This window comes from Apostichopus japonicus, chromosome 3 (genome assembly GCF_037975245.1).
Source record: "Apostichopus japonicus isolate 1M-3 chromosome 3, ASM3797524v1, whole genome shotgun sequence".
Taxonomy (NCBI): Eukaryota; Metazoa; Echinodermata; class Holothuroidea; order Aspidochirotida; family Stichopodidae; genus Apostichopus; species Apostichopus japonicus.
In genome coordinates, this window is record NC_092563.1 from 1,047,487 (window position 1) to 1,074,047 (window position 26,561).

At 37.7% G+C, this 26,561-nt stretch overlaps 2 protein-coding genes across 6 annotated transcripts; one reads left to right on the plus strand and one right to left on the minus strand.

The window, feature by feature from the left end:
• Window positions 1-1,539: 1,539 nt before the first annotated feature.
• LOC139959036 (bromodomain-containing protein 7-like) lies at window positions 1,540-15,912 on the minus strand. Of its 4 annotated transcripts, none has more exons than XR_011789955.1 (16): window positions 15,753-15,912; window positions 13,962-14,125; window positions 13,376-13,673; window positions 12,151-12,211; window positions 11,659-11,803; window positions 11,154-11,264; window positions 10,105-10,292; window positions 7,457-7,574; window positions 6,842-7,022; window positions 6,526-6,661; window positions 5,897-6,008; window positions 5,286-5,357; window positions 4,700-4,823; window positions 3,966-4,189; window positions 2,928-3,355; window positions 1,540-2,807 (listed from the first exon to the last, which is right to left on the minus strand). XR_011789955.1 is itself a non-coding variant. In XM_071956565.1 (15 exons), exons 1-15 carry the CDS (start codon window positions 15,802-15,804, stop codon window positions 3,146-3,148), a joined length of 2,196 nt encoding a protein of 731 aa, XP_071812666.1. In that variant the 5' UTR covers window positions 15,805-15,912; the 3' UTR covers window positions 1,540-3,145. The 4 variants fall into 4 exon arrangements, 1 of the variants encoding a protein (XP_071812666.1); XR_011789954.1 differs by having other exon boundaries at window positions 1,540-2,865; XR_011789953.1 differs by having other exon boundaries at window positions 2,866-3,355.
• On the plus strand, window positions 14,012-26,410 carry LOC139959065 (pachytene checkpoint protein 2 homolog). 2 transcript variants are annotated; one of them, XM_071956632.1, is made up of 13 exons: window positions 14,012-14,133; window positions 17,135-17,290; window positions 18,454-18,619; window positions 19,050-19,173; window positions 19,592-19,738; window positions 20,150-20,222; window positions 21,111-21,174; window positions 21,792-21,878; window positions 22,851-22,957; window positions 23,241-23,394; window positions 23,976-24,088; window positions 24,635-24,704; window positions 25,792-26,410. In XM_071956632.1, exons 2-13 carry the CDS (start codon window positions 17,190-17,192, stop codon window positions 25,885-25,887), a joined length of 1,302 nt encoding a protein of 433 aa, XP_071812733.1. In that variant the 5' UTR covers window positions 14,012-14,133; window positions 17,135-17,189; the 3' UTR covers window positions 25,888-26,410. The 2 variants fall into 2 exon arrangements, with proteins under 2 accessions (XP_071812733.1, XP_071812724.1); XM_071956623.1 differs by lacking the exon at window positions 14,012-14,133 and adding an exon at window positions 16,062-16,285.
• The last annotated feature ends 151 nt before the right edge of the window (window positions 26,411-26,561 follow it).

A 26,561-nucleotide genomic window follows, 5' to 3' on the forward strand; every position in this document is an offset into this window, starting at 1 on the left:
GGACAAGTCCCACCTCATTAAAGTATCCAATTTTATTTGTTATTACCCTAATGATGAGCAGGGACAGTGGTGAGGAGGGTTAGGGTGTAAGATATCTTCCAAGGAGGAGGGGGTTAAGAAATCTTTGTGAAATGGTGCTGAGATGCAAACTTTTCCTATCTTTGTAACTTGTTAAATCTTTTTTGAAGCTTTTGAAACAATGTACACTATAGAACTTGTTTTTAGTATCTGTAATACGCGTATGTCGGTGAGCGTGGGGTGGGGGTGGGATGAGCCCATGATTTTATTGTGGATGAGACGGTAAACCCCCCTAGAGGTATACATGGTTATGTGGGGGGGGGGGGAGGACGTCTCGATGTCTAAGTGGATTCCCTGTTCTTCCGTCCTACTAAATTCCGTTTCGTCACAATTACTTCTCACGTGATCATCATTGAATATTCATAAGACATTGAGATCATGATATGACAGTGACTGCTGAAAGACCTTTTATATATTACTGTATGTCAAATTTCGAATATCTAAGCAACAGCTATTATTTGAAAGAGGTCCCCCAACCCCCCCCCTCCCCCCAAGAAAAGGGAAGAACAGATAGATGATGACCTTCACTTGACATCACAGGCAGACAGCCCATCCAATAAGATTTTTCCCTGGAATAGCTGAGACTTTATCTGGCGCAGACATTATCAAAACAATTAAACAACCACAACTTTGGTTAGGAGCCAAGAAATATGAATCTCATTTTCATCATAACAAGTGAGTAATGTCTTCAAGCACTTTATGTCACATTGCCAACTACTGTGAAGTAAACAAAGTGGCTACTTGTATTCATATCAATACTTTAAACGATTGGTTCAGTTGTCATACATGGTTTTGTTATATGAAAGCGGACAATCAAAGAAACACAATGGTGAAAAAACTGTTCAAATATCTTTTTCGGTTAAAGAGATATTTAAGTGTAAAGTTTTATCAGATTGTGTAGAAACTGCTGAAATCTGACTAGCTGTGATGTCACATCCTCACATTCCTGAAAATTCTTTATTTTTTTCTCTAAATATTTTGTAAGATTTCATGACTTTCAACCAAAAGATATGTCAGGAGATCTCATATTTGTCAAAGGAAGTATTTGAGATTAAACATCTGAAGAATTTTGATTATATTATTTTCAAATGTTTTAAAAAAATGTAAATAATATTAAAAAAAATATTTTCACAAATGTTAAGGAAGTGAGGATGTGATGTCACACCCTCACAGTAAGTCTTTCTACACCAGTCGTTTTCAAAGAAATTTTGATATCTTCAAAGTGTCATATCTCCTTAACAGAGCATGCTATCATGGTAGTTTCTTCACTGTTCTATTTGTCTTTTTTTGCTCTTTCATACAAAATAGACGAGTCAAACACCTGAACCAATCCTTTAACTTCTTCCTTATCTTACAAAACAAAGATGTAAGTTTAGGAATGTAACAAAGAGGCAAGTTGATGGTCTGCTAAGAAAGGAAAATAAATATCCTTCACACGATAGATCACACAGGCAAACATTGTTCACATTTGTACACAGAATGTATTTACAAACAGGCGCAGGCATGATTTATGGCATCAAATATAGAGAAGGGTTTCAAAAATCGTTTCCAATTCATTATTCATCTTGACATCAGAAACAGATCAATATTTGTTTTATTCTCTTCATTTCTTCTCTTCACTATCAATCAACTAAAAATATAAGAAAATTATTGTCAATCTCTATGATGGCATTTAAAAAAAAGTTTTCTTTTGTAGCCAGACAAATATTTTTCAAACATAGTTCATTCCCTTTCGATAACTTGGTAAAATATGACACAAAAAACATCATTGAAATGTTAATTGATGTGTAATAAATGGGAGCATTGAAACCAGGTCAGGCCCTGGTGATAATTATGTCACCCGGCCCCCAGAGATTCCAAGAAGGGGGAGAAAGGTGATTGAGGAAGAAGATTAATGTAGAAAATTCTTCTCCCTTCTTCCATACCCATCATTGCTCCCATTCATTTATATGACTAATATATTAGGTTGCTACCCATCACCCTTTCAAAAGGAAGAGAACAATATTTGTACGCTACTTGCAACGTATCTTTAACTCAGAGTTGGTGTGTAAGGCCCTCACAAGGAGCTCTATGCTACCTCCTAAATGCCCCTCTATCTTTGCATTCTTAATGATGCCTCTGGCATATTTTGGGAGTGGTTTATCTCCCAACAACCCTATCCCCCCTCCACCCCTCCCCCCTCCCCCCAACAGCACCTAAAACACAAAAATCTTTTTCAAGTTTCTGGCACCTCTGAACATGTACATTCATTTTTCAAGCTAGTAAATATTACCTGTTGAATAAACACTTGATGCCAGTCATAGGATTTATTGTTAAGTCTATTCTAACGACCTAGGTCAAATCCATGAAGACAGCACCCTCCCCAATCACCGATGAACTGACTTTAGCATCTAATGTGACACTACTCTTTGTAACATTCAAGAACTTGCCAGCTGGGAGACATTACTTGTTCTACCTGGGAAAGGCAGACAAATCTGTTCCTAAGTTAAGCATCTAATGCGACACTGCTAATGTGGTTCAAATACTTGTCAGCTAAGAGACCATGGCTGCAAGAACCTGCTTCTTTGTACATATTCTTCTTATCACTGTTAAAGCAAAACAAAGCTGTTACTGTACTACAATGACTCTTCCCCACTACCACTACTACCCCAAACCATCACAAACTACCTAAAGCTTGTTAACATACAGTATTAACCTTCACAGATACTGTCCAACCCATCACAAGCTACCTAAAGCTAATGTACAGTATTGACCTTCACCAATACTGTCCAACCCATCACAAACTACCTCAAGCTAATTTACATACAGTATTGACCTTCACCAATACTGTCCAACCCATCACAAGCTACCTAAAGCTAATTTACATACAGTATTAACCTTCACCGATACTGTCCAAACTTCAAGGTCCGTTTTCTACACATGACACAGAGTGGATTCTCATAACTAACAAATATTTATGATGTCATAGGGGATTCTTGGTTTATGTTAATTATTCTTTTAATGGTGATGGGAGAGAGGGGGAGGAGAGAGGGGGGAAGTAGGAGGGTTGAGCAGGCTGGAACTTCCATTAAGATATTTCTACCACTTCTGGTGATTTGGTGTCATGCTGGGGGCTATCAAGGAGGTCCAGTAGTTCCTTGTTTGGTCCACTCTCAGGAGGGTCATCATCCAGGATCTCTATTGTCTCTGTGAGGGGTTCATCGTAGTGGGGAGGGTGACTGCTGATACCCATGGCACTCCTCACTGACTCGGTGCTAACGACATCAGCAGGTTTGGCCTGAAAGAGACAAGTCATGATGAACTAGCGATTCGTCTCTGCTGGAATTTGATTATAACGATCATAGAAGACAAGGCCTAACAACATCAGCTCTGACCATGTTCTACACCAGCAGACAAATTTTCTGCAGCTCACAAGGTTTGCTAAATCACTTTAATGTGGCAGGCAAATATATGACATATACATTTACTTTCTGTAGAGATTGCATGCAATAACTACTTGTCATAGGATATTTTGACATAGTAGGTTGGACATTACGAATATAGAAAATACATATCGGTCACATCCCATACACACTGCTGTATTTCCATCTTTGTCACAGAAGCAGGTCCCATCCTGTGGTCTCTCAAGATAAATAATTTGTACACTATATGGGGATCTTAGGCACAATTGCCATTAAGATATCACACACTCAAACTGTTGTTGCCAAAAGCATACATGGGTTTGACCAAGAGACCAATTGGCATATTTTTCCAACAATTTAGATAAACAGAACACTTATACTGCTAGATATATCCCTTATAGCTGTTGACATCAATTATCATCGAGTAAAATATGCAAAAGTAGCAGAGTTCGCAAACAGTCATGACTTGTGATGATAATGTTTTACCTTTGAGATCAGGTTCTGTAGCCGATTGCTGAGTTTGTTGGCCAGTTTGTATTCTTGTTCCGATGGTTGCGGTACGTACTGAAGATGGATGGGAAGCTTTTGACTCAGTCGCTCCTTCTGGGTTTTTTCCAGTTGTTGGATGAGATCTGAAGTCTTGTTAAGCTGTGAGGTCACATCTTGAGGTTCTTCAGGAAGTGGCACTCCTTGTTCTTTCAAATCTTTTGCTGATGAGAGATAAATATTAGACAATTCAGGTAAATATGATGGATGGTGAGAGGCTGGTCAAAGATGTCACATAGACAAAAAGAGAAGTACTCATTATTCATGAAGAGACGACAACATCTTCCTTTAATGTTTTTGTCTCCTTCATATAAAACGTAAAGTATAATGTGGACTAGTCTTTCAAAATCTAAAGATCTAAAGATACAAAACAAAACTAACAGATGCAGGAATTTGGAAATAACTTCACAGGTCGATGGAGAGAATAGTGCACGGTTTACACTTGATTCTTTCTACTCCATTCTGGAAATGACAGGGATATTTTTTCATTTCCTCCAGATATATCTGTATCAAACAGGATATATGTTAAAAGTAAAGACATGTCATTTATGTTTGATAGGTTACCCTATCATACATTGAAAGGTTACTGCTTATGCAGCTTGTTTACAGGTGTGCACCAAAGAATCAGATTATGTCAAACTAGAAACTCAGAATATGTCAAACTAAACCCTTACCTAGAGCGGGTAGGAAGGACATATCTATACCGAGGTCGGACAAAGATTTCAATGAGTCCAAGTCAAATCCTGGTGGTGGCTGCTGGATATTCTTGCTGGGATCTGTGGAATTTGTGACGTTAGCCTGACGAATGAGGAAAAAAAGTTGATGTCGCATTAAAATTTAATAAATAGACAAGATGAAAGCAAATGTATGATTTTGAAATCAACGTTTGCTTTGAATAAAATATAAAACTGGGCTGAGGAGAATACTCAGTTATTACAGTATCAAAGAACACTTTGATATATAATAAACAAAAGACCTTTATTTATTAGGAAAATGACAACATTCTGTCAGCGAGTTTTGTCAATGAAACAAACAAGCAAGAAATTCCACAGAATAAAGTTACCATGGTTACAAGGAACTGAGAAGTAAAGCATATGTTTTTTTTTATACTGATGTTGTAAGATACAATTAATTAAACATGATGACACAATCTATAAATGTTCACAGAATCCCTGATCATTATCCACTTTAAACATGAGCGGGAAATATTCCAAACACACAATCTCGGACAGAGGAAAATGAACAACCAGACCGACTTACTTTCTCACTTGATGGGACAGTGGTATCAGTATTTGGAGCTGTCTCTGTTGAACTTTGACCTGTTTTTCGGTTCTAAAACATACAAAAAGCAGAGTATGAGCTGTATGAATTATTTCTTCCAACATACACACAAATATTACTTTTATGGTAGAGATGAAAATCAACCAATATTCACATCAGGTTTTGCTAACAGAATTTGAATTCATTACACAGAGGCTAACTTTGTCACATATTAACTGAAATTTTTTTGCTTCAAAATTGTACTTTGGGACAAAACCAGGAAAGAGACTACATTCTTATTGACAGAAAGGATGTGCTTAGGGTGTTACAACCATTACAGAGTCTACTAATTGACTCCCACCATTGACATACTAACCGCAAGAATGCAACTTTGTCGAGGTCCAATTACCATGAAAACATATATGAGTATGTTTTTCATGGGCCCCAACAATTCTAAAATAAGCCATGCTTTACAGATTTCAACATATCTCAGGTTGCAATTTTCTGACTTGTAGATGAACAGAACGATTGGTTGATATGAGTATTTAACTACATCGCTGCTCCTTAGAAATGAGTTCAGAGCTCTCTGAACATTGTTTGTTTCTACTTGCCTCTTTGAGCGTAGCTAATACTTTGGAATGTTCTCCTTCTGTTAATGTATCCAATAATGAATCCACCATCCTGGTCACGTAATTATCGCAGTCCTTTGTGTAACCCTGAATACTGTAAGATCAAGTATCGATAAAATAGGACGTTCATTTGCACTATTACTTCTTTCAGCTTCTCTGAGAGCACATGTGCAAAAAAGAAGGTCTGATACAAGACTGAAGGTTGGAAATTTATAGTGATTAAAGAAGTAGTTCTTACTCCAACAGGAAGAATGAAATCATTAAAAAAAAACACAGCATGAGAAACAAAGTGACAACATTACCCCTCCAGCAAAAAAACCCACCTCACCTAAACTTTACTTAGATGTCAGACGTTCCCCACCTTGTCCCACCAACACCATCCAAGCATAAAATCCTTCAGTCACCTCCTCCCACCTCCCACCCCCCTTATGGAGCTACACAATGCACGGAGGGCTAGAGTGTGGGACTATTCACACTCTGTGGTTGAGATATATCTTGGATGATGCTGAATTTTACCCTGGTACTGCTTCATTGTTATCTTGATAGTTTCTCAGAATAAGCCAATGTGAGTTTTAAACGGATGTAAAATGTAAGGGTAAGGTGAGGCTAACCTCTGTGCATACTGTTGACCGGTTTCATCTCCGTAGGTAGAATAGAGCAAATCCGACTCTTCTTTGCTGAGATTTGAGTAAGTTGAGTCATACTTAGGTGCATAAGAGCTGAACGGACCGTAGTATAAATAAGTAACTGTTGAGGCAAATTAGAGCAAAAGTGACAACCGTTTAAACTCAAAAGTCTACACCAGTTATGCAGACTACAAAATTTATACCATTTAAACCAAATCTGGGGGGGGGGGCACAAAAGGAATGATTTTGTTGATGTTTGTTTCTCGATTTAACATGTGATCTGTGTATCAGCAAATCTTACTTGGATTGGCCTTGTTCCGTTTGTCTTCCCTGAATCCTGGTAATGATCCTGCTCCGTGCATTAATTTGGAGGTCAGTTTGCCCAGATTGACCGCATGTCTGTCGTGAGGGTGCGCTATATTCGCTGGATTGACAAAATTAAGAGATGTGGTTCCATCTTGTTCTCTTCTTAAAAATCCCATCTGAATATGAAGATGAGAAGGGAGGGAGGACAATTAATCAAAATTGAGAGTGAAAATAATAAAAAAATGAATGTGCAAGAAATACAGATATATATGGAGAAAAAACTTTTTTGGCAGGTAAAAAAAACAGCAATAATTTTTTTTTTTTACTGAACCAATGAAATTGGTCTACATGATATGCAAGTTACTTTGGCTTCTGACTGGCATCCCTAGTTAAGGAAATGGCCATATAGAAACCACCATGATGTAAGGGATGAATAATTCAATTGGTGGAACTTGGGATTTGTTAGTCACCGAGGAACGATGCCATTTCTAGCCAAGAAAATCTCTCTGCTCTTTCACAACATATGCTTAGTTCAAGTAGTCTCCTGAATTTCAAGAAATTTTTCATGTGTTGTTCCAAAAAAAGAGAGAAAAATGTCAAGTAATCTGACCTTGCTATTGGCCATTTTTGTGGTGAGTCTATCTCTGGCCTCCTTGGCAGCCTCCAGGACCTCTTGAATCACCCCACTAGCCTCTTCATCTGTGAGGTCATCAGTTCCCTCTGGATTTCTGGTGAAAGCATGAAATCCATTAAGCCCAGATATAACTGACAGTGCAAAATCAGTGCATGAGAATATGAAAGTGCTGCACACAGTATTTACAGTACACTATGTATTCTTTCTGATACCCCAATTCTTAAGTTCTTCTTTTGTTAAAATGACGCTACTGGTGGTAGTTCCAAGTCCAAGACCATAGAACCAGTGAAATTTAGTTCAACAAACTCTGACCAGTAACCATCATAATCACATGTCATTACCATCTAGGCCTAATGGAACAAAAACTTTTATTTGATGGGTGCAAAAGGGGTAGAGGTGGGTAAGAGGAAAATAACATCAAAACATGTTTTTGGTCAGGCTGATCCAGAAATAAAATTGTCATTCCAACACCCTTTCATATCACCTCCTTCATCCTACTATAGACACTGTTCTCACCCTATAGTAGTGTTAGGTTATTCGAGTTGTTCATCTACCAGCATACTCTCGGATTCATTAACTTCTCCTCCCTCCTCCCCCCCTCATTGACCCCATCCTACAGTATAAACCTGTTCTCACCCTATACTAGTGTTAGGTTCTTCAAGTTGTTCCTCGGCTTCACTTACTTCTCCTCCCTTCCCCCCCCCCCTCCTGATTGACCACATCTATCCCATCCTACAGTGTAAACCTGTTCACATCCTATAGTAGTCTTAGGTTCTTCAAGTTGTTCATCTACCAGCATACTCTCAGCTTCACTAAGTTCTCCTCCCCCCCCCCCAAATAGCCCCATCTCTTCCATCCTACAGTATAAACCTGTTCTCACCCTATACTAGTGTTAGGTTCTTCAAGTTGTTCATCTACCAGCATACTCTCGGCTTCACTAAGTTCTCCTCCCTCCCCACCCCCCCCCCCCCTCATTGACCACATCCCTCCCATCCTACAGTATAAACCTGTTCTCACCCTATACTAGTGTTAGGTTCTTCAAGTTGTTCATCTACCAGCATACTCTCGGCATCACTAAGTTCTCCTCCCTCCCCACCCCCCCCCTCATTGACCACATCCCTCCCATCCTACAGTATAAACCTGTTCTCACCCTATACTAGTGTTAGGTTCTTCAAGTTGTTCATCTACCAGCATACTCTCGGCATCACTAAGTTCTCCTCCCTCCCCACCCCGCCCTCATTGACCACATCCCTCCCATCCTACAGTATAAACCTGTTCTCACCCTATACTAGTGTTAGGTTCTTCAAGTTGTTCATCTACCAGCATACTCTCGGCATCACTAAGTTCTCCTCCCTCCCCACCCCCCCCCCTCATTGACCACATCCCTCCCATCCTACAGTATAAACCTGTTCTCACCCTATACTAGTGTTAGGTTCTTCAAGTTGTTCATCTACCAGCATACTCTCGGCATCACTAAGTTCTCCTCCCTCCCCACCCCCCCCCCCTCATTGACCACATCCCTCCCATCCTACAGTATAAACCTGTTCTCACCCTATACTAGTGTTAGGTTCTTCAAGTTGTTCATCTACCAGCATACTCTCGGCATCACTAAGTTCTCCTCCCTCCCCACCCCCCCCCCTCATTGACCACATCCCTCCCATCCTACAGTATAAACCTGTTCTCACCCTATACTAGTGTTAGGTTCTTCAAGTTGTTCATCTACCAGCATACTCTCGGCATCACTAAGTTCTCCTCCCTCCCCACCCCCCCCCCCCCTCATTGACCACATCCCTCCCATCCTACAGTATAAACCTGTTCTCACCCTATACTAGTGTTAGGTTCTTCAAGTTGTTCATCTACCAGCATACTCTCGGCATCACTAAGTTCTCCTCCCTCCCCACCCCCCCCTCATTGACCACATCCCTCCCATCCTACAGTATAAACCTGTTCTCACCCTATACTAGTGTTAGGTTCTTCAAGTTGTTCATCTACCAGCATACTCTCGGCTTCACTAAGTTCTCCTCCCTCCCCCCCCTCCTCATTGACCACATCCCTCCCATCCTACAGTATAAACCTGTTCTCACCCTATACTAGTGTTAGGTTCTTCAAGTTGTTCATCTACCAGCATACTCTCGGCATCACTAAGTTCTCCTCCCTCCCCACCCCCCCCCCCCCTCATTGACCACATCCCTCCCATCCTACAGTATAAACCTGTTCTCACCCTATACTAGTGTTAGGTTCTTCAAGTTGTTCCATCTACCAGCATACTCTCGGCTTCACTAAGTTCTCCTCCCTCCCCCCCCCTCCTCATTGACCACATCCCTCCCATCCTACAGTATAAACCTGTTCTCACCCTATACTAGTGTTAGGTTCTTCAAGTTGTTCATCTACCAGCATACTCTCGGCATCACTAAGTTCTCCTCCCTCCCCACCCCCCCCCCCCTCATTGACCACATCCCTCCCATCCTACAGTATAAACCTGTTCTCACCCTATACTAGTGTTAGGTTCTTCAAGTTGTTCATCTACCAGCATACTCTCGGCATCACTAAGTTCTCCTCCCTCCCCACCCCCCCCCCCTCATTGACCACATCCCTCCCATCCTACAGTATAAACCTGTTCTCACCCTATACTAGTGTTAGGTTCTTCAAGTTGTTCATCTACCAGCATACTCTCGGCATCACTAAGTTCTCCTCCCTCCATCCCATCAGGCTTCCTCTCTGCTTTCTTACGTAAGGTTCTATTTCTCTGTTTGGATAGGCTCTCCATGTCGTCTGTGTAGTCGAAGGCCCGCTTGACGGCAGCAAGTCGCTCCTGGATTCCAGAATCAGAGAGCAATTGAGATTATTGATGCCTTGCTACACTTAATAGAGCAATTGATATTAATGATGCCTTGCTACACTTAATAGAGCAATTGAGATTAATGATGCCTTGCTACACTTAATAGAGCAATTGATATTAGCGATGCCTTGCTACTTAATATGAGGACAACAGTAGACTGCACACAAGGTTTTTCATGTGTTGATATTACTCTGGTTTTGATATTACTTCATGTTTTAATATTATTATAACATTAAGATACTTCCAGTCCGGTGGACACAGATTTCAAGAATGACTTTCATCCTAGATTTACTTTTGGAGTTATTGATTTTGTACGGATGTTTTAGACTTTGACCTCACTTGACCTTTCTTAAAACAATAGGGTGCTCGAGGTGAGTTGACTAGCAACACAGAAAGAACAAAATCATAAAGTAGCATGACAAACTGACTTACCAAACTATTAAAAAAAAGATAACCATCCAATATTTTTGTAGTAATCATGTTTAAGAGCAATATAGTAGCTCTCACAAATAGCAAGCACACATACCAATGACATTGTCAAGTGTACAGTATATATATATATATATACCTTTCTGCCTAAGCAAAGAATCAAAGCAGAAAATACCATCCATGACCACTTGCATTTCAAATTAGTAAATCAAATGTAAAAATATTCTTGTTTCCTCCACAAGTTGGGAGAAAAGATGAAGATACCACAGAAAAGAATGTCAAAGAGTAAGCCAATAATTGTGAAGCATGGTTAATATTTTTGACTTGATTTCTCAAACTTATTATTTTCCGTACAGTTTTGTTAGGCTTTACGAAGTATTGATCAAAGAGAACGTTAATTATTACCTTGCCCATAATTTTCTGCCCGGCAGCCAGTAGTTTCTTAGCAGCTTTAAAGTAAATAGTCTCTGGTTGGTTGTATGTCATGCAGTTATTACACATCAGGGTGAAATCCTCCTAAACAATATGAAAAGGAAAAAAAAGCGTATAAAGTGATTTCCTTGTCTCAGGAAATGAGATTTCGATGATACTGAAATGAAGTTAGCTCCAACATATTACTTTAAATGAGGTTTGAAGATTTTTGATATGGAATATAATGTGTTCATCTCTTGGTATAAAATATCATATTTCCTTTCAACTATATATTTGTATGCATATTGTAAATTATGATCCAATTGGTAGGAATACACGGTGCAATTATGAAAAGAGGGAAACATTCTTAAATCTCAAGTCTTTACTGTTAACACATAAACACACACACATCTCTTCCAGTCCTCCAACCCCTTTTGGTTTGCAGATATGTCACAAATAACTGATTATACCCTGTCCAATTAACAGGTAACATCTGTACCTGGTATTGTTCTATCAGAAGGTACTTTCTCTCTTTGATTTTCTTCCTCATGGTACTGAAGTCCATCGGTTCAGCTATAATGGTGGAGTAACCTGGCGCGATCAAATCAGTCACAGGGTGAGCAAAGAACTTGTCCACATCTTTCCTGTAGAAAGGATGGCAGAGGGGGGAAAAGAGTTAACCCCGATTACAGCCATGTGTCACTATCAAAGCATCTGACAGAAACAGAAACCAAACCTCAATCTATTCAGCCATGTTGCACTTGTCCTAGTAAAGGAGCTAATGTTATGCTATAAATGCAACTTGAAATTGAAGTTAGAGAGTGTGATTCACCACAAAACATCCCCCTTGACGGGTATGAATAAGAACTGAAATCAACCTTTACCTACAATGAACAAATAAACAATATGGTTTTGTATGATCAATGTTACAATTAAGAAGACCTGTACAGTACATAAGTGATGAAATACAGGTTTTTATTCAGTTACTTACTTTCCCAATGATGTGTGTAAACTCTCCAGCACCTTGGTCAAGGGATCTTTAGCATCGAGACCTGCAAAAAGAACATGCAAGTCTGTGAAAGTACTGCCCGCACATTTGAAATTTACGCACTGACCATAAATTCTCTGGACAATGGTATGGTATGGTAATGGACAACGATGATTTCAGGAAAATGTATACAGAACAGAATCCTGATAATAAGATCACCAAAATGAACTAGCAATATTGTATAAATTTTATCGAAATAGAATGGGATATGTTTCAGCTTTTTTCCTTAGTCCAATGATATAGTAAGAATGGACACTTTGTAACAAGATATGCATTACCCTGTTATGTCACTACATGTTTACAAAATACACATGTGAAAAATGCCACTTAACTGGACTTCTGTCTCGGTCTGTACAAGGAACCAACGTACTAACTATTAAATAACTACCTTATACTAAACTACATTGCAAAAAACTTAAACATGCTTTTGCCAAGGGGTTTGAAAGTTGGAAAAAAAGGAATTGGGGCAAAATTTTGATGGTCGTTGGTCCTCTGAGATGACCAAGTTCCTGTACGGATGACTAAAATCACCATTGGAGGTTGTCCGGTGGACTGATTGTTTACATTGAATTCAGATTGCATTGTAACTGAATATCCCCCCCCCCCCCTTTCCTGGTGACTGTATGTTTTGTTGAAGACCTAAAGAGCTCCTTCACAAACGTAAACTGAACTGAATTTGGCCAAACTAGTTTCACCAAAAAACATCATAGCATTGGAGAAATTAACAGGTTAATTGTAGCTTTAATTTTGGAGTTGAGAGATGTACAGTACTTCTTGAGTTATCATGTTTACAAGATTTTCAGACTTTGACTCAACTGTTGACCGCAAATGACCTTTGACCGCCACCAAGTTCCATAGGGTGCTTGAACTCACCAAGCTGGATCTGCATACCATGTATGAAGTTCAACAAAGAGCTACTTTTCAAGTTATCGTATTTCATGTCAACAAAGTTGCTACACTTTTTAAGGACAGCCAAACTCGTGTTCGGACAACCAAAGAGGAAGACCTGGTTGTCCAAAGGACAATCAGCCAAAAGAAAACACCTTAAAAAACATTTGCCCTGCAGTATGAAGATATAAATATATTGATTTAGTAGTGAACCACTAGTTAGTCCAACGACTTAAAAATAAACAATTTCTCTGTACCTAGATTGAATTAGATAACCTACCCAAGCCTCTTATTTTCACTTCTTTCTCCCTTCCTCCTTTTGGTGATTGTTTTCTCTCATGATGAGCGGCGAGAAGTTTCTTTAGAGGTAAAACAGGAGTCTTTTCGCTGATATTAGCTTCAGGCTTCTCTGCCTCTGTAGCTTCCTGTTCTGCCACTTCTTCAACTCTTTCTATTTCTTCTTCGACCTCTGTTTCTTTGGTTTCTTCTTTCACACACTCGGCCGCCACCTCCTCCTCCTCCTCGGTTGGGTCCTCCATTTCAACCGTTTCGCTACTAGTGTGATCCGACTCCTTACTCTTCCGTAAAACAACAACCAAACATAGAGTGGTGATTAAAAGTTCAGAAGCAAGAGGAGATGTAAACACTCATAACAGCTTTTAATGGCAAATTAAAAGATACTAGAAAGTTCTATATTTACCTCAAAATTGTCAGTTTTCATATAAACTCACATCAAACTGTGAAGAGAACCGTTCCTTTCTTATCCTCACTTTACAAATATGTAAATATTCATAGTCACAATTGTAACTAACAGAGATGTCAGAAGAGGGGTTCAATCACCATCACCTAAACACTTTTTAAATTACCTTGGCTTCATGCTTTCTTTTCTTTCTCCGTTTTCTCTTCACGGGCTCAGGTGTAGAGGCTGGCTCAAGATCTTTTTCTGGAGGGAGGACCAACTCCTGTGGTATAGCTATGCTGCTAGAAGCACCATCCTTTCCAACTTTCAGAACCAATTTCAGGGGTGGTTCTATGTGGGTAAATAATTACAATACATCACCTCATTTGAGTCTAAAGTTACAATTTGTGCATGTTTATATTTCTTTGTGAGTATTGCAAGAAGACGATGTCCCTGAGTAATTAGTAACATTTTAGGAAAGCTGTAACATGAGACCTTAACACTTATGGTATGCTCAATAAGCAAAAATTAACAATAATTTTAATTTCTTTTACTTCAAAACATAAATTTTGAAAATCCATTATTTTCATGTTCTGAGTGTTAAAGAGACAAACAGACAGGCCTTAACCCAGATTAAATATCAGGCAGCGATCAACACTACTATCTATGGATATTCATCTATATTTCATACCATCGTTTTCAGCTACAAGCATGAAACATTAGACGGCGAAGTGTAGTTTGAGAGAAACAGGAATATCATGCCCATATATCTCCTCTTGTTTGCTTTGCTTCATTGTGTTTTATTTATTTATTATACTTATTAGTGAACAAAAGCAGAAGAGCAAATAACATTTAAGTATAACTTCAGTATGAAAGGAATAGTAGAAAGAGACCCCTTGTAGTACTTTACCCTATCTGTGAGCTTAAGTATGTGTTTTTAGAAATAAGTCAGGTCTATCCTGCAGAGCAACAACCATCCCTAATAATCTCACCACCTATCCTGCCCAGCCACATAAAATAGCAATTACACAATAAATAGCAATGTTTTACCAAATAAAATATAAATAGTACAATTTTATATATGAATATTATAGAACATCAGTAAAGATGAAATGAAATAATCTAATGTGATACTGACATTTACAAATTATCCATTAAATCTGCATATAAACTTAAGGTAATTCTAGTTATTGCAAACATCTAAACAAATTGTAATATGCAAGACTGTTAATACTGATTTAAAATGATTGCAAATTTAAATAATTGAATGGCTGTTGTTTGAGCATTAAACTGAAAGGGACAGACCCAGTAAAAGATAGTCATGTTTGAAAGAAAAAATGCCACAGATTTTAACCTCCCCTGTTTAAGAGTAACCTATGAGCAAGCCAGTTATAATCATATTAATATCAATAACAAATAACCAAACTGTGTGTTTACTCATTCTTTGAATTTTAATATGACAAGTTTACTCAAGTGTTTGCTGCTACAGGTCGACTCTGGTATTTAGAGGATTGCTCAAAACTATGCAATTCACTGACCATAGATGAATCTTTTCATGCAACAGAGGCAACCAAGCCAATAAATGCAATCCTTAGTTGTAACATGATTCAAGCAAAATACATGCAATGTGGTACTAGGCCTAGTACTGGTAGACCCTACAGTAAATGCCAAAAAAAAGATAATTGACTTTTGATCTTTCGTTCGAAAACTCCCTGGACAACCAGACTGAAATAATTTTATTACAAGGTTAAAGGCTACAATTTGTGCAGTAAACGCTGCAGAAACTGCAACTCCGTAAGTTTGCTTAAGTCTAACGTGTATTTGTATAATTTTCGTCTAACTGGTACAAGTATAAATACAATCACCAATTTAGACAGCAACTGAGTCCTATGTTGTATTAGTTCAGTTAGAAAGACGAGTTCATTGGAAAGTAACAGAAAAATTTAAACACATGGAATGCTTCACGAAATAAAGTTACCATTTGAAGAAGGTTTTTCTGCTCTGTATTGTCGTTTGTTTTTTCTTCCCATCTTCGTTGAAATTATACTTTAACCTGACTGCTATTCATTGAGAAGTAACAGACAAAGCGATGTTCAGAGCTAACATAGTTTGAGACCAGATATAACAATTCTCACGATCTCTCCGTGTGAAGTCCATTGATAACTAATGTATTAGATGACGTTGTAGACTGAAGGGTTAATCTGACCGTACGTTATCTGAGCTCGTTCATCTTTCTGTACGGGTCTAAAAAACCGTGTGGGAGATATAATATAGGCATGTAACCTAAGTTTTTCGGGTGAAATTGTCTGGCGGAAACTTCAACTTATAATTTTATGTAGCTGTACGGTCTTTATAGTGCGTCGATGCTGAGTTATTTGTTTGAAACTTGACAAGGAACTTCACCTCACATTATGAAGTGATCCATAGCAAAAGTCCAATAATCCGAATCAGGCTGTAGTTGAGACTGTAGGACAAAGTTGATAGTCTTCAAGTTCAAGCACATTACACCGGGTGAATAGTAATAGTAGGCTACTTCAATAACCTAATTTAACTTAAAACCTAGGAGGTCCTAACAATCGGTACATGATGAGGACTAGCCTATATGCCATTGTAGCCTAGGCTATACCGTTTGGCATCTAGTCAAGGATAGCGCTGTTGTTTTAAAATTTATGTGGTTAAACCTAAAATACCTAATTAAAAGTATTCAACATAGACTAGGCCCCATTTCTATGGTTTTAGATTATATCAATGACCATACAGTGTGAACTTGAAAGAATATTATGATTAATATTAACCTAAATGACTGAGTCTGATGACTAGAATGTGAAGTCGGCATATGTTAACTAAGTTATAGTTATACGTAAGTTAGCGATCATTCTAAATTGTAAGAGTTAAAACAATTAAGCATTGCAAAAAAATAATTACAACTCAATGTCATTTGGAATCATTTCTTATTTGCAACTCTTATTCTTAAGTTTTAGTTTGGCATTAACTTGTAATAGATTTAAGGACTAAGCTAGTTTCTGATGATATTTAGCCTGGCTAGGCCTAGATACCGTTTACCCAGTTTGCAATACATTTAACGGTGTTATGATTGGCATGATGAGGATAAAATAATATTTCGTAATGATAATTTAGGCCTAACACTACAGTGTGACCTAGGTACGATAGTAATATCTGGGGGCTGTGTCATTCCGCCATCGGTACTTTCCGCCATTTTTCTTGCCTAAGAGGCATTTAATTTCCCAAACCTGATGACTTTAACCAAAATATTCATGATATTTTAGCTGTGTTTCATGACTTGCAACCTTGGAATTACCCCCTTGTTATGAATTGAATTGAAATAATTATGACTTTCAGAGATTGCAAAGTGTGCATCGAATACTTACTCTACAACTTGCAAGTAGCCACAACGATGAATGGCGTTGGGGAACTCGGTGCAGCCCTACCTGCCTCAAGTTCTGGTGACAGAGAGGTTTCTTCTGTCCACATTGAAGTCTGTCAGAGTACATACAGGTAATACAAGTATTCAAAATGGAAAGCTGTACTTTGTGTTTTGTTGTTATTCTGATTCATCATGACTAAAGATTCATGTGTAATTTGATACACCTCAATCTAATTGTCATATATATTTTGATACAATTGTGTGGCTATTCCAACTTCACAAGTTAGTAACTCTTTAATCTTATGGGTACAGCAAATTTGTGTGTGTTCATTGTTTTGGTCGGCACCCCTTTTGAAGTCTATGCCAAAGTTCATTGTAAGCTGTAGCAATTTTGGCAGTAGACTAATATAACAGATTATATTTTCAGGTACCTTTATATATCCTTGAAAATTGGAGGACAGTACCACAAGCATTTTGCAAATTCAATGCAAAATTCAAATTTACATATTGCAGATATGAAGTCACTGAAATGCAAATGAAGTCCAATTGAAAGTATTGTCTCGATGTGTTGGAATAATCTTTAACTTTAAAAATGCACAGCATGATAATCTCCCAACATTTGGTCATATGTGGTGGGGGTAGGCTCAGTCGGGGTGGGGGTGGGGAGGGGACTAGGTGGCAAAATACATAATCACCTAAAAACTTCATGAATAGATGGATCTGTTCTGTGCAATGTAGCGCAAATTTCTTTTAATGATAATAATAATCAGCAGTTATTTTATCGATGCTTATGTGTTGGGTGGCTTCCAATTCAACAGTTTGGCTCAAATTTGGAATCTTTTTCAATTTAGTAAGTCCTTTCAAATGGGAAACCGTATATTGCTCTTGAATGAAAAACCCACCTTACTTTTGATTCGTCCGGGTGTCAAACACGGAACCTACTGATTGCTTCAAATGGTACCATCCTTATCCACTCTGCCACAGCTCTGGTTTTTTTTCAACAAAATATATTACCTTGTTTTTTACATTCCCAAACAAAACAGGCACTTTTAATACACATCTAAAATGTTTCCAAAAGGCACTAATACAAATGGGGTGCTTTTCATTAACAGAAAGGGGGCACTTTTGATGTTTTTCACAAAACTGGGGGCATGGGTCTCCCTCACCCCAGCTCCACTGTCCTTGAATGTGTTATGGAATATTAAATAACTACTTGTTTTCATTCAATTACCAAGAGAGAAGGGTTATATCTCTTTACTATTTAAAGTAAACGAGAGAACATTTTCTGTTACAGCACAGTAACAACAAGCGAAATCCAAGATCATGTTCGCGAAATGCTGTACAAGATGAAAGATCTATACGGGGACATTCATCTAGCAGAATTTGAAGACCCTTTCCTCACTGAGCATGTAAAATACATTGCTATAACAGACACAGAATTAACTGGTGCTGGCAAACAGGTGAGTTAAGTGAAATTCAGGATATATATGCTATTTATATACAGAATGGATTTTGTGTTCTAACTTCTACGACAAACTGGGGTTTGTTAAACAGACTTATCATTTGTTTATGTACTTAATATCTACTAGCAGAAACGGCTAGTGCCTCTTAGGCTCTTTTTCTAGTGATAAATGGTGAAATCCACTGGCATGTAGCCATTAAAATAGCCAGATTTTTGAAGTCTAACATGGCAAGTACATCAGTCACCTTGTAATAATCATATCTGCAGTAAACTGTAGTTTAACTGTTAGGAAGGAGAGTATCAATATGAATTTTCTCAGGGACTGGTTATATTTTTTCACCCCTTTAAGTGTAACATGCCGTTGGACTCTGGCCATTATTAAGGAGATTTGTAATCGTTAGGAATTTCTTTGTTTTGATTGTCCGTAGACTGTAAACCTTCGTTCTGTTCATCTCTGGATACACGTCTTTAGTCTGAATGAAGAAGGACCAGCAGCAGAGGAGTTAGAAGGAGAAGAAATGTCAGCAGCCAATCACTGGCTGCTACCTGCAAGTAAGACATGGTCAGGGGCGGTGGAAGTGGGGTCAATATCGGAGGGGGCAGGGGGGGAATCAAACTTTGAGGAGCATTGGGACATGTGACTGACGTAATTTAAGATGTGACATTGTATCATAGGTTTTATATATGATATTACATAATTGTGATATGTAGTGTTTGGCTGTCATGCAATATAACACATAACAAATGTATTATATCTTCTGATGTGATGTGATATGATTTAATATTGTTAAGTACAAAAGATTGTGTGCTGTTAGTGAGCTATTTCAGGCAGTACAGAGCTTGAAGCTTCCCACTTTTTTTTTCTTTTTTTTTGTTGCCAAGGATCTGAATGTGCTTTTCAATATAACATAACTTACAAATTTATGTTTTGCTTTTTTTGTGTTCATACCGGTGTTAAATATCATTGCAGATGATATGGAAGGCCTTTGGGATAATTTAATATTTGATGGTCCAATCAAATCCAACTTACTGCAGTATGCGATGACAACCCTTCTATTTTCTGATCGTAAAGTGGACCCTAGTATCATATCCTGGAACAGGGTGGTACTCCTTCATGGTATGGACTTTTGCCCTCCTGTGTGTATTACCATATTCATGAACTTAAGTTACGGTGTACATCAACAATTTAGGACACATTTTGTGAGAAGCTTTTGACTCAGTTTACACTGCTGGGTATTAAATAGAGGTTTGAAAAGTATAATTTCTTATGTGTCGAGTGATATATACAGGAAACTGAAAATGATTTGTTCCAGTATGAAACAGTAACTGCAGTGTTATGCTGTATTATTCATTTTACTTTTGTGAAATTTTGTGATGGCTCCTCAAGTTTTTAATAGCATAGTGTGATATTTTAGTAGTAGCAACAACTGCCTCCGAGAGTGCACTTCAGTTGTGTTCTATTTTTAGTAGTAGCAACAACTGCCTCCGAGAGTGCCCTTCAGTTGTGTTCTATTTTTGGTACTTGCAGGACCACCAGGTACAGGGAAGACATCTCTCTGCAAAGCACTAGCTCAGAAGCTGACAATTAGACTTTCCGACAGGTAAATTACACAAATATTTTGATGTATTTGTTTTGCATTCTAAATTCTTAAACCCTTTGTTTATATGTGCTCAAATTTGTAATACATAGTTATTATTTTCTAACACAGTAACACAGTGATAATGAATTTATCCTGTTCTGGAAAGCATTTAGAATTTGTTTATAGTCCTTCTGCAGTAAGATTTGATAACAGCTGTTTGGGTCTACAGGTGATGTTTAGTGTCTCTGGTCATACATGTTCCTCAGCACAAAATATGGTTTGTTGGATATTTGTCAAAGCAGATGTTGTTTTTTGAAATGTTGCAAAGTTGATGGAAAAAGATTAGTTAAAGAAAGGACACAGAACTGCTTAATACTGGTGCAATCAATATATTGTGCTCTCTGCTACGGCTAAGATGTGACTGGATGAACAATAGGATGCTTGTATAGTGTGTAGAGACAGAGATATAACCTATGACCTTGATGATGTAGTTAGTTGCTATGCTGAAAATCAAAACCAATTGGAAGTGAGAGGATAGTGGATTGGTCCATTATGTTGCTAGTGGTGTTGGTATAAGGGATTAGAAGAAGACACATGTGGAATATAGTTTGAACAGTACATTATTCAATAGCCGAATTATGTTGAGTCTTTATAAGTCTTTTTCAGTGGTGCGGTGTATGGCCCGATGTAGATTGCAGGGTATCTAAGTGACCTTCAAACAATATTAAGCAATAATTGGAGAGACAAAATGATCAAAAATCTTGATTTTTTTTTTTTTTTTTTTTTTTTTTCTGCTAACGGTTATGATCACAATTTTGATGTGTTTGTCCATTTTTTTCCTCTCTTTTATGTAAATTTTGGTAAATCCCAAAATGAAATAGAAAAGTTTATTTTGTCAACTTCATGCAGGTATTCGTTTGGCCAGTTTATAGAAATAAACAGTCATAGCCTATTTTCAAAATGGTTTTCAGAGGTGAGTTGGTATTTTTCACAAGATTATATATTAAGTACAGATGACTAATATTAAGTTTCATATTAAGTTTCAATGAATATATTAAGTATTTATTTCACAAGACTATATTAATTTTATATCATGTGTCTCAACATCTTGTGATACTTAGAGGTAGAAACAGTTCTGAAATTGCTACAATAAGAAGAACAAACTGGCCACACTGTCACATGGTTCAACACGGATCTGAAATTTATCTTCCCTAACTTTAATTTCCTTTGAAATGGATATATTGTCAACATGAGTCCACCATAAGAACTTTTGAGGATAAAATTTGTGACAGATATGGAAAGACAGTTAGCAAGCAGACAGTTAATATGCAGGAATAAGGTACTTGGATAATACTAGTACTCTGTAATCTTTGATGTGGACACATAGTAACTTGTTTTATTGTGTTACATTTCATAACATAAAAACAAAACAAATACCTTTATGATATAACTCTTTAGGAATTGTTGCATGCTGGCTCCTTTGTTTCTTGACAAACTTGATGACAATGCTTCTCATGACAGAAATCTAATATTGTGTGACACACACTCTTGCAAAAATGTTAAAAGAAAGTAACTTTTTCCTCTCAACAGAGTGGCAAACTTGTAATGAAAATGTTTCAGAAGATTCAAGAGCTCATAGATGACCCTGAAGCAATTGTCTTTGTTTTAATTGATGAGGTAACAAAGGGATAATCCTAGTGCAGTAAGGTTGTTGTTTTTATACCATGAAAGAAATAATCAAGCTTCATCATTTTTGCAATTTCCTTTGTTTTAGTTGATGAGGGACTATAAAAGGCGATACACTAACAATAATAATCATTTACGCCATTATCTTTTAAAGTTGTTGGTTGTGTTTCCGACATAACTAGCCCTCCCTTGCATAGCACTTGATCACAACATATATCATTAAGCATGTTACATGAATGCATATAAGTTTCATTAGCTCAAGAAATTTCCATTCAAGCATATTAAGACAGAACTTTATGAAGAGCATTGCTCCCAACAGTTTCATAAACAAAAAAAAACTCACTCCACTTGGGAGATATCTTTAGTCTATTATTGGTATCTGGGTGGTGTCATTTTGTAAATCTGTGAAGTCATAATGCCACAAGGATCTGAAATGATAACTTCCTCTCTTCTTTTCTCTTCCAATTTTCAAAGAAGAATGTTGCTATTGAAATCAGTACCATCAGTAGGTCATGTAAACAATGTTTCAATGTTCTAGATTCAGTTTTTGCAAAGCCCATCTCCATTACAGAAAATAAACATATCTTAGGTATGAAGGATAAAACGTAGTAAAAAGAAGATCAAAAATCAAAACGATGTCAAAAATTAGAACTCAATAAAATCTGAAAAGTTTTGTTTACAGGAACAATATTTTTCTGTTAAATTTCCCAAATGGAATCAGTTATTTTCTGAGTTGTTTGGGGAGGTTGTTCAAGCCAGATATCTCTATCACAGATATCAATAAGGATGGCTGGTTACGTCCTCTTTTAAGCAAACATTTAGTGTGGGCCCTTCAGTGCTTTAATACTATTAAAATGTGTTTATGTTAATGATATTATTGAAAAGCAGCTAGTTCATTAATTGACTTACAAAAATAATGAAGAAAAACATTTTTCAATTTTTTTTATTTTCCTGTTTCGTTAGGTTGAAAGTCTTACGGCAGCAAGACAGAGTTCACTGAGTGGTTCTGACCCGTCTGATGCAATAAGAGTGGTCAACGCCCTCTTGACACAAATTGACCAAATTAAAAAGTAAGCAGTGAATATCCCTTAAAAAAGTAGTATTCTTCCTCCAGAGGTGTTTCCTATATGTTCTTAATTATACAAGATGTTTTCAAGGCTCTGGTGACACATTAACCAAATTATAAAAAGTTAAGTAATAAGTATTCTTAAAAATGCTCAATTGTTTACCCTCTGGTGTTCCACCTGACATAAAGTTGTAGATATATATAGTTATATTTTTGTTTGAGGGAATGAAGAAAGCTGTTCTACTCTTCTTCTAACTTCAAGTTGCCAATTTGATTTTTACTCTCAGAAATCCCAACGTGTTGATCCTGACCACGTCTAACGTGACGGGAGCAATAGATCTGGCCTTTGTTGACAGAGCGGATATCAAACAGTATATCGGACCTCCCTCAGCTGCTGCCATCTTCAAGATCTATCATTCCTGCATCAACGAATTGATGAGGGTAGCGTTTGCTTCTATACAATTTCCATCCATATAATTCTTTTGTCTTTATATCTTTCATTGTTCTTGATCAAGTCTTGGTTATTTCATGCTAACACTATTTTGACACCTGCATGCATCCATCATATTGATTAAAGCAATTTGCTGCTGAGTGAAGGTTCCTTTATGGCAGCATTTTTATGGAGCATCACAGGTTTCCCATCAAGATGAAAACACTGTAGGACTTTGGCATTGAAGAAGGTTTTGTGAAGGGAGGCAGGGGGGATGATGGGAGTTAAATTGGAGAGGGATGGCTCGGAGCTGTATTTAATGATGGTCAATCTCTTTCCATCGTGACTACTTAGATATCAAAAATGGAAATCTATATATCTATCAAAAAACATTCCCCTGCCAAAGGGAAGTCAACAAATTTTTTCAACTCAGTGCTGTAAATTTGAAGACATTTTGGCTTCCATCAAATCCATGAATTTTTCGTAAACTGCAAAAAACCATTTGAAAGATGTTTAGCATCACACATTTTAGTTTTTGATGAAAGTTTAAGAGGTTTTCAGAGTTTTTATGTTTGTTGCCCTTGACTTGCAGACTGGAATTATCAGCCCATCTCAACAGATTCTTGATTTAAGAGCCCTGGAAGTTGTGAGGTATCTTGAAAATGATGCTACCAAACATAGCCTCCGACTGAGGGAGATTGCACAGTAAGTATATACATATATATATATATATGATGTACTGGTATAGGGATGTGTTCTCATTCAGATCTTTACAATCTAAAGCCTCCTTGAAATCTGAGCGATGCACAAGGTTCTTTTTTATTTGTCAAAGTCGTTCATGTTTTAATTCTGAATAGAACCAATTTCTCATTCTATTAGTTAACTTTCTGTACTTCTGATCAGACAAGAAATAGAGAAAAGTTGCTGGTCATCAACTGGCAAGGGTAGTTGCATTTCATTTTTTGGTTGGTTGGGGGAAGGGGAGGGCGAGTGGGAACAGTTTGATAGTGCTCATATGGAACATTGCACAAGTTATACAAGTGAATCTTGGGGAGGGGGGAAGCTGCAACTCCCACATGGTGGAGTAATTTAAGAACCAGCTTCATTTAATGCTTAGTAGCTATTCTTTCAGACATTTGTGGATTAAGCAACACTAACATTGGAGTAACTTTGTATGACTGATTTAATTAAACATCTTTCTGTAACATAATAATGATACATCAAAATATATTATGCATTTTATTCTTGCAGAGAAAGTTATGGCCTCAGCGGGAGAACACTGAGAAAGTTATCCTTTCTTGCACATGCACTATTCATCCGGGTAAGGTTAAAGCAATCAATCAATTTCAGGGTCACTCTCCCTCCTTCCCTCTTCCAGGGGTTATCAGTGTGATGTGTGAACAATCCTCAGGGAATGAATATAGCTTTCTGGTAGTTAATGGCTGTGAACAATATGATTTTTGTTATACATAATGTTACAACTATTTTTAGCTCCTATGTAGAATTTTTGACACTTTCCTCTCTTCCCATCTTGGGATACAGTTTGTTGGTGAGGGAGGGGGGGTGGGAGTGATGGGTGGCAAATTAATGCCAACATGTTCTTCCATTCCAGAGAATGGTAGGACTTGTCACATTCAATGCAGTGCATAGGGGAACTCACATGTGCAACTCCAAATTTTTGCAATCAGGTAATAAATTTTTATTTTTTTATTTGGTACATTTCATATATTGTAAGTTGTTTTTATTTGTTGAGGGGGTTCATCACTTATTTCAAACTATGCTCCCTAATTGCAGTAATGTTTGCTGCAATGTCGATGAATCACCCAATATTTCTCAACATGGAGTGACCGAATTGTTCAAGACTGGGTGGGGTCACCGTGATATATGTTTTGTGAAAACTCCTGTATTGTAAACTGGTTTCTAAACATCAACAGTCAAGAACATCCCGAGTAGCCTATCATGTTTCATAAACAAAACATTTCGTAACAGTGGACTCAGTGGCGGAGGTATTGGTCAGAGGGGGCGAGAATGGTCTGTAGGGGCGCTTTCAACTTTATCTAAGCGGAGCGCCACCACAGGTTGGCGCGAAGCGTACATAAATTTTTTGTGTAAAGATACTCCCTAGATCGCCGGAAATGACCCATTCCGGGCCTTGCTAATTTGCAGATAAACGAAGAATAAATAGGTGTCATCGCCAACAAAATGTGACAAATGTCAATAGATAGATGAGAGCGCAATGAAAAAGTCAATAATCGCGAATAAGTAAAAAGTGGTAAAAAGCTGAAAAGGGTGCCAACAGTCCATTTGAGTCCGTCAAGGGGGGGCATCCGCCCCCCCCCTGACTGTATGGACGCTCCGCCACTGAGTGGACTCATTAAACATACAGTATTTTGCTTTGACTTATACAGAGCCATACCGTTACATTAGAAGAATTTCTGGAAGCGCTGCAGCGTTCTGTGTTGAAACAATTCGAAGAGAGGCAAGATCTGGTTGTTAAGACATGAATGTGCCAATATTAGGAATGGACGGGACCTATCTGAACAGCGTGAAGCAATGCAAGTTGGACTGTTGAATCTGATGGGGTTAAATACTATTTTGTTAAAAGCATTGAGATAATATTCCTAATTAATGAGTATGCATCAGAATATGGCTAACAGCAGTTCTGTTTATGTCTATGACAACCTTTGTTGGGCAATATGCGTTACTAAGGTTAAAAATTAATAGAAACATGATCAACTTTATACCTCAGTTTTACCATACCATAGATGTATTATTGGTAACCTAGGAAACTAAGGCGAGAAGTACAATACATCGGACAGTGGAAATGATTCAAATTAGAAAGTGTGTGCAAAGTTGCTATTGCATATTTGGCCATCAGGAAACAATACGACCCCTTCAAAAGGTTCTCTGGAAAGTTATGTATCGTTGGTTCAACTTTTAGGTAGTGAGGTTGGGGGGGGAGGTAAGGGTAGGGGAACATGGGTAGGGTGCTGCTGTAATTTCCCATGTTTGTCTGTCGAATCTAAGCATATTAAGCAAATTTTTTCAGTATTGTCTTCTCTTAAACATTCTCATGAATATTTAGCATGTTATATATCATTCAGGGGTCTTAATACTGTACTTTTGGCCGTATAATTTAACCAGGTTTTTGATAGTTTGTGGGTTGAATTTCACTAGC

Bases quoted from the DNA above. Each gene is read 5' to 3' on its own strand.
- LOC139959036 (XM_071956565.1), bottom strand. From the start codon at position 15,804: ATGGGAAGAAAAAACAAACGACAATACAGAGCAGAAAAACCTTCTTCA. The intron at 13,674-13,961 runs GTAATTTAAAAA...GTTTTACGGAAG, and splicing joins AAAGAAAGCATGAAGCCAAG to AGTAAGGAGTCGGATCACAC. The intron at 7,023-7,456 runs GTCAGATTACTT...CTTCATATTCAG, and splicing joins CAAAAATGGCCAATAGCAAG to ATGGGATTTTTAAGAAGAGA.
- LOC139959065 (XM_071956632.1), top strand. From the start codon at position 17,190: ATGAATGGCGTTGGGGAACTCGGTGCAGCCCTACCTGCCTCAAGTTCT. The intron at 19,739-20,149 runs GTATGGACTTTT...TGGTACTTGCAG, and splicing joins CAGGGTGGTACTCCTTCATG to GACCACCAGGTACAGGGAAG. The intron at 24,705-25,791 runs GTAAGGTTAAAG...TGACTTATACAG, and splicing joins CACATGCACTATTCATCCGG to AGCCATACCGTTACATTAGA.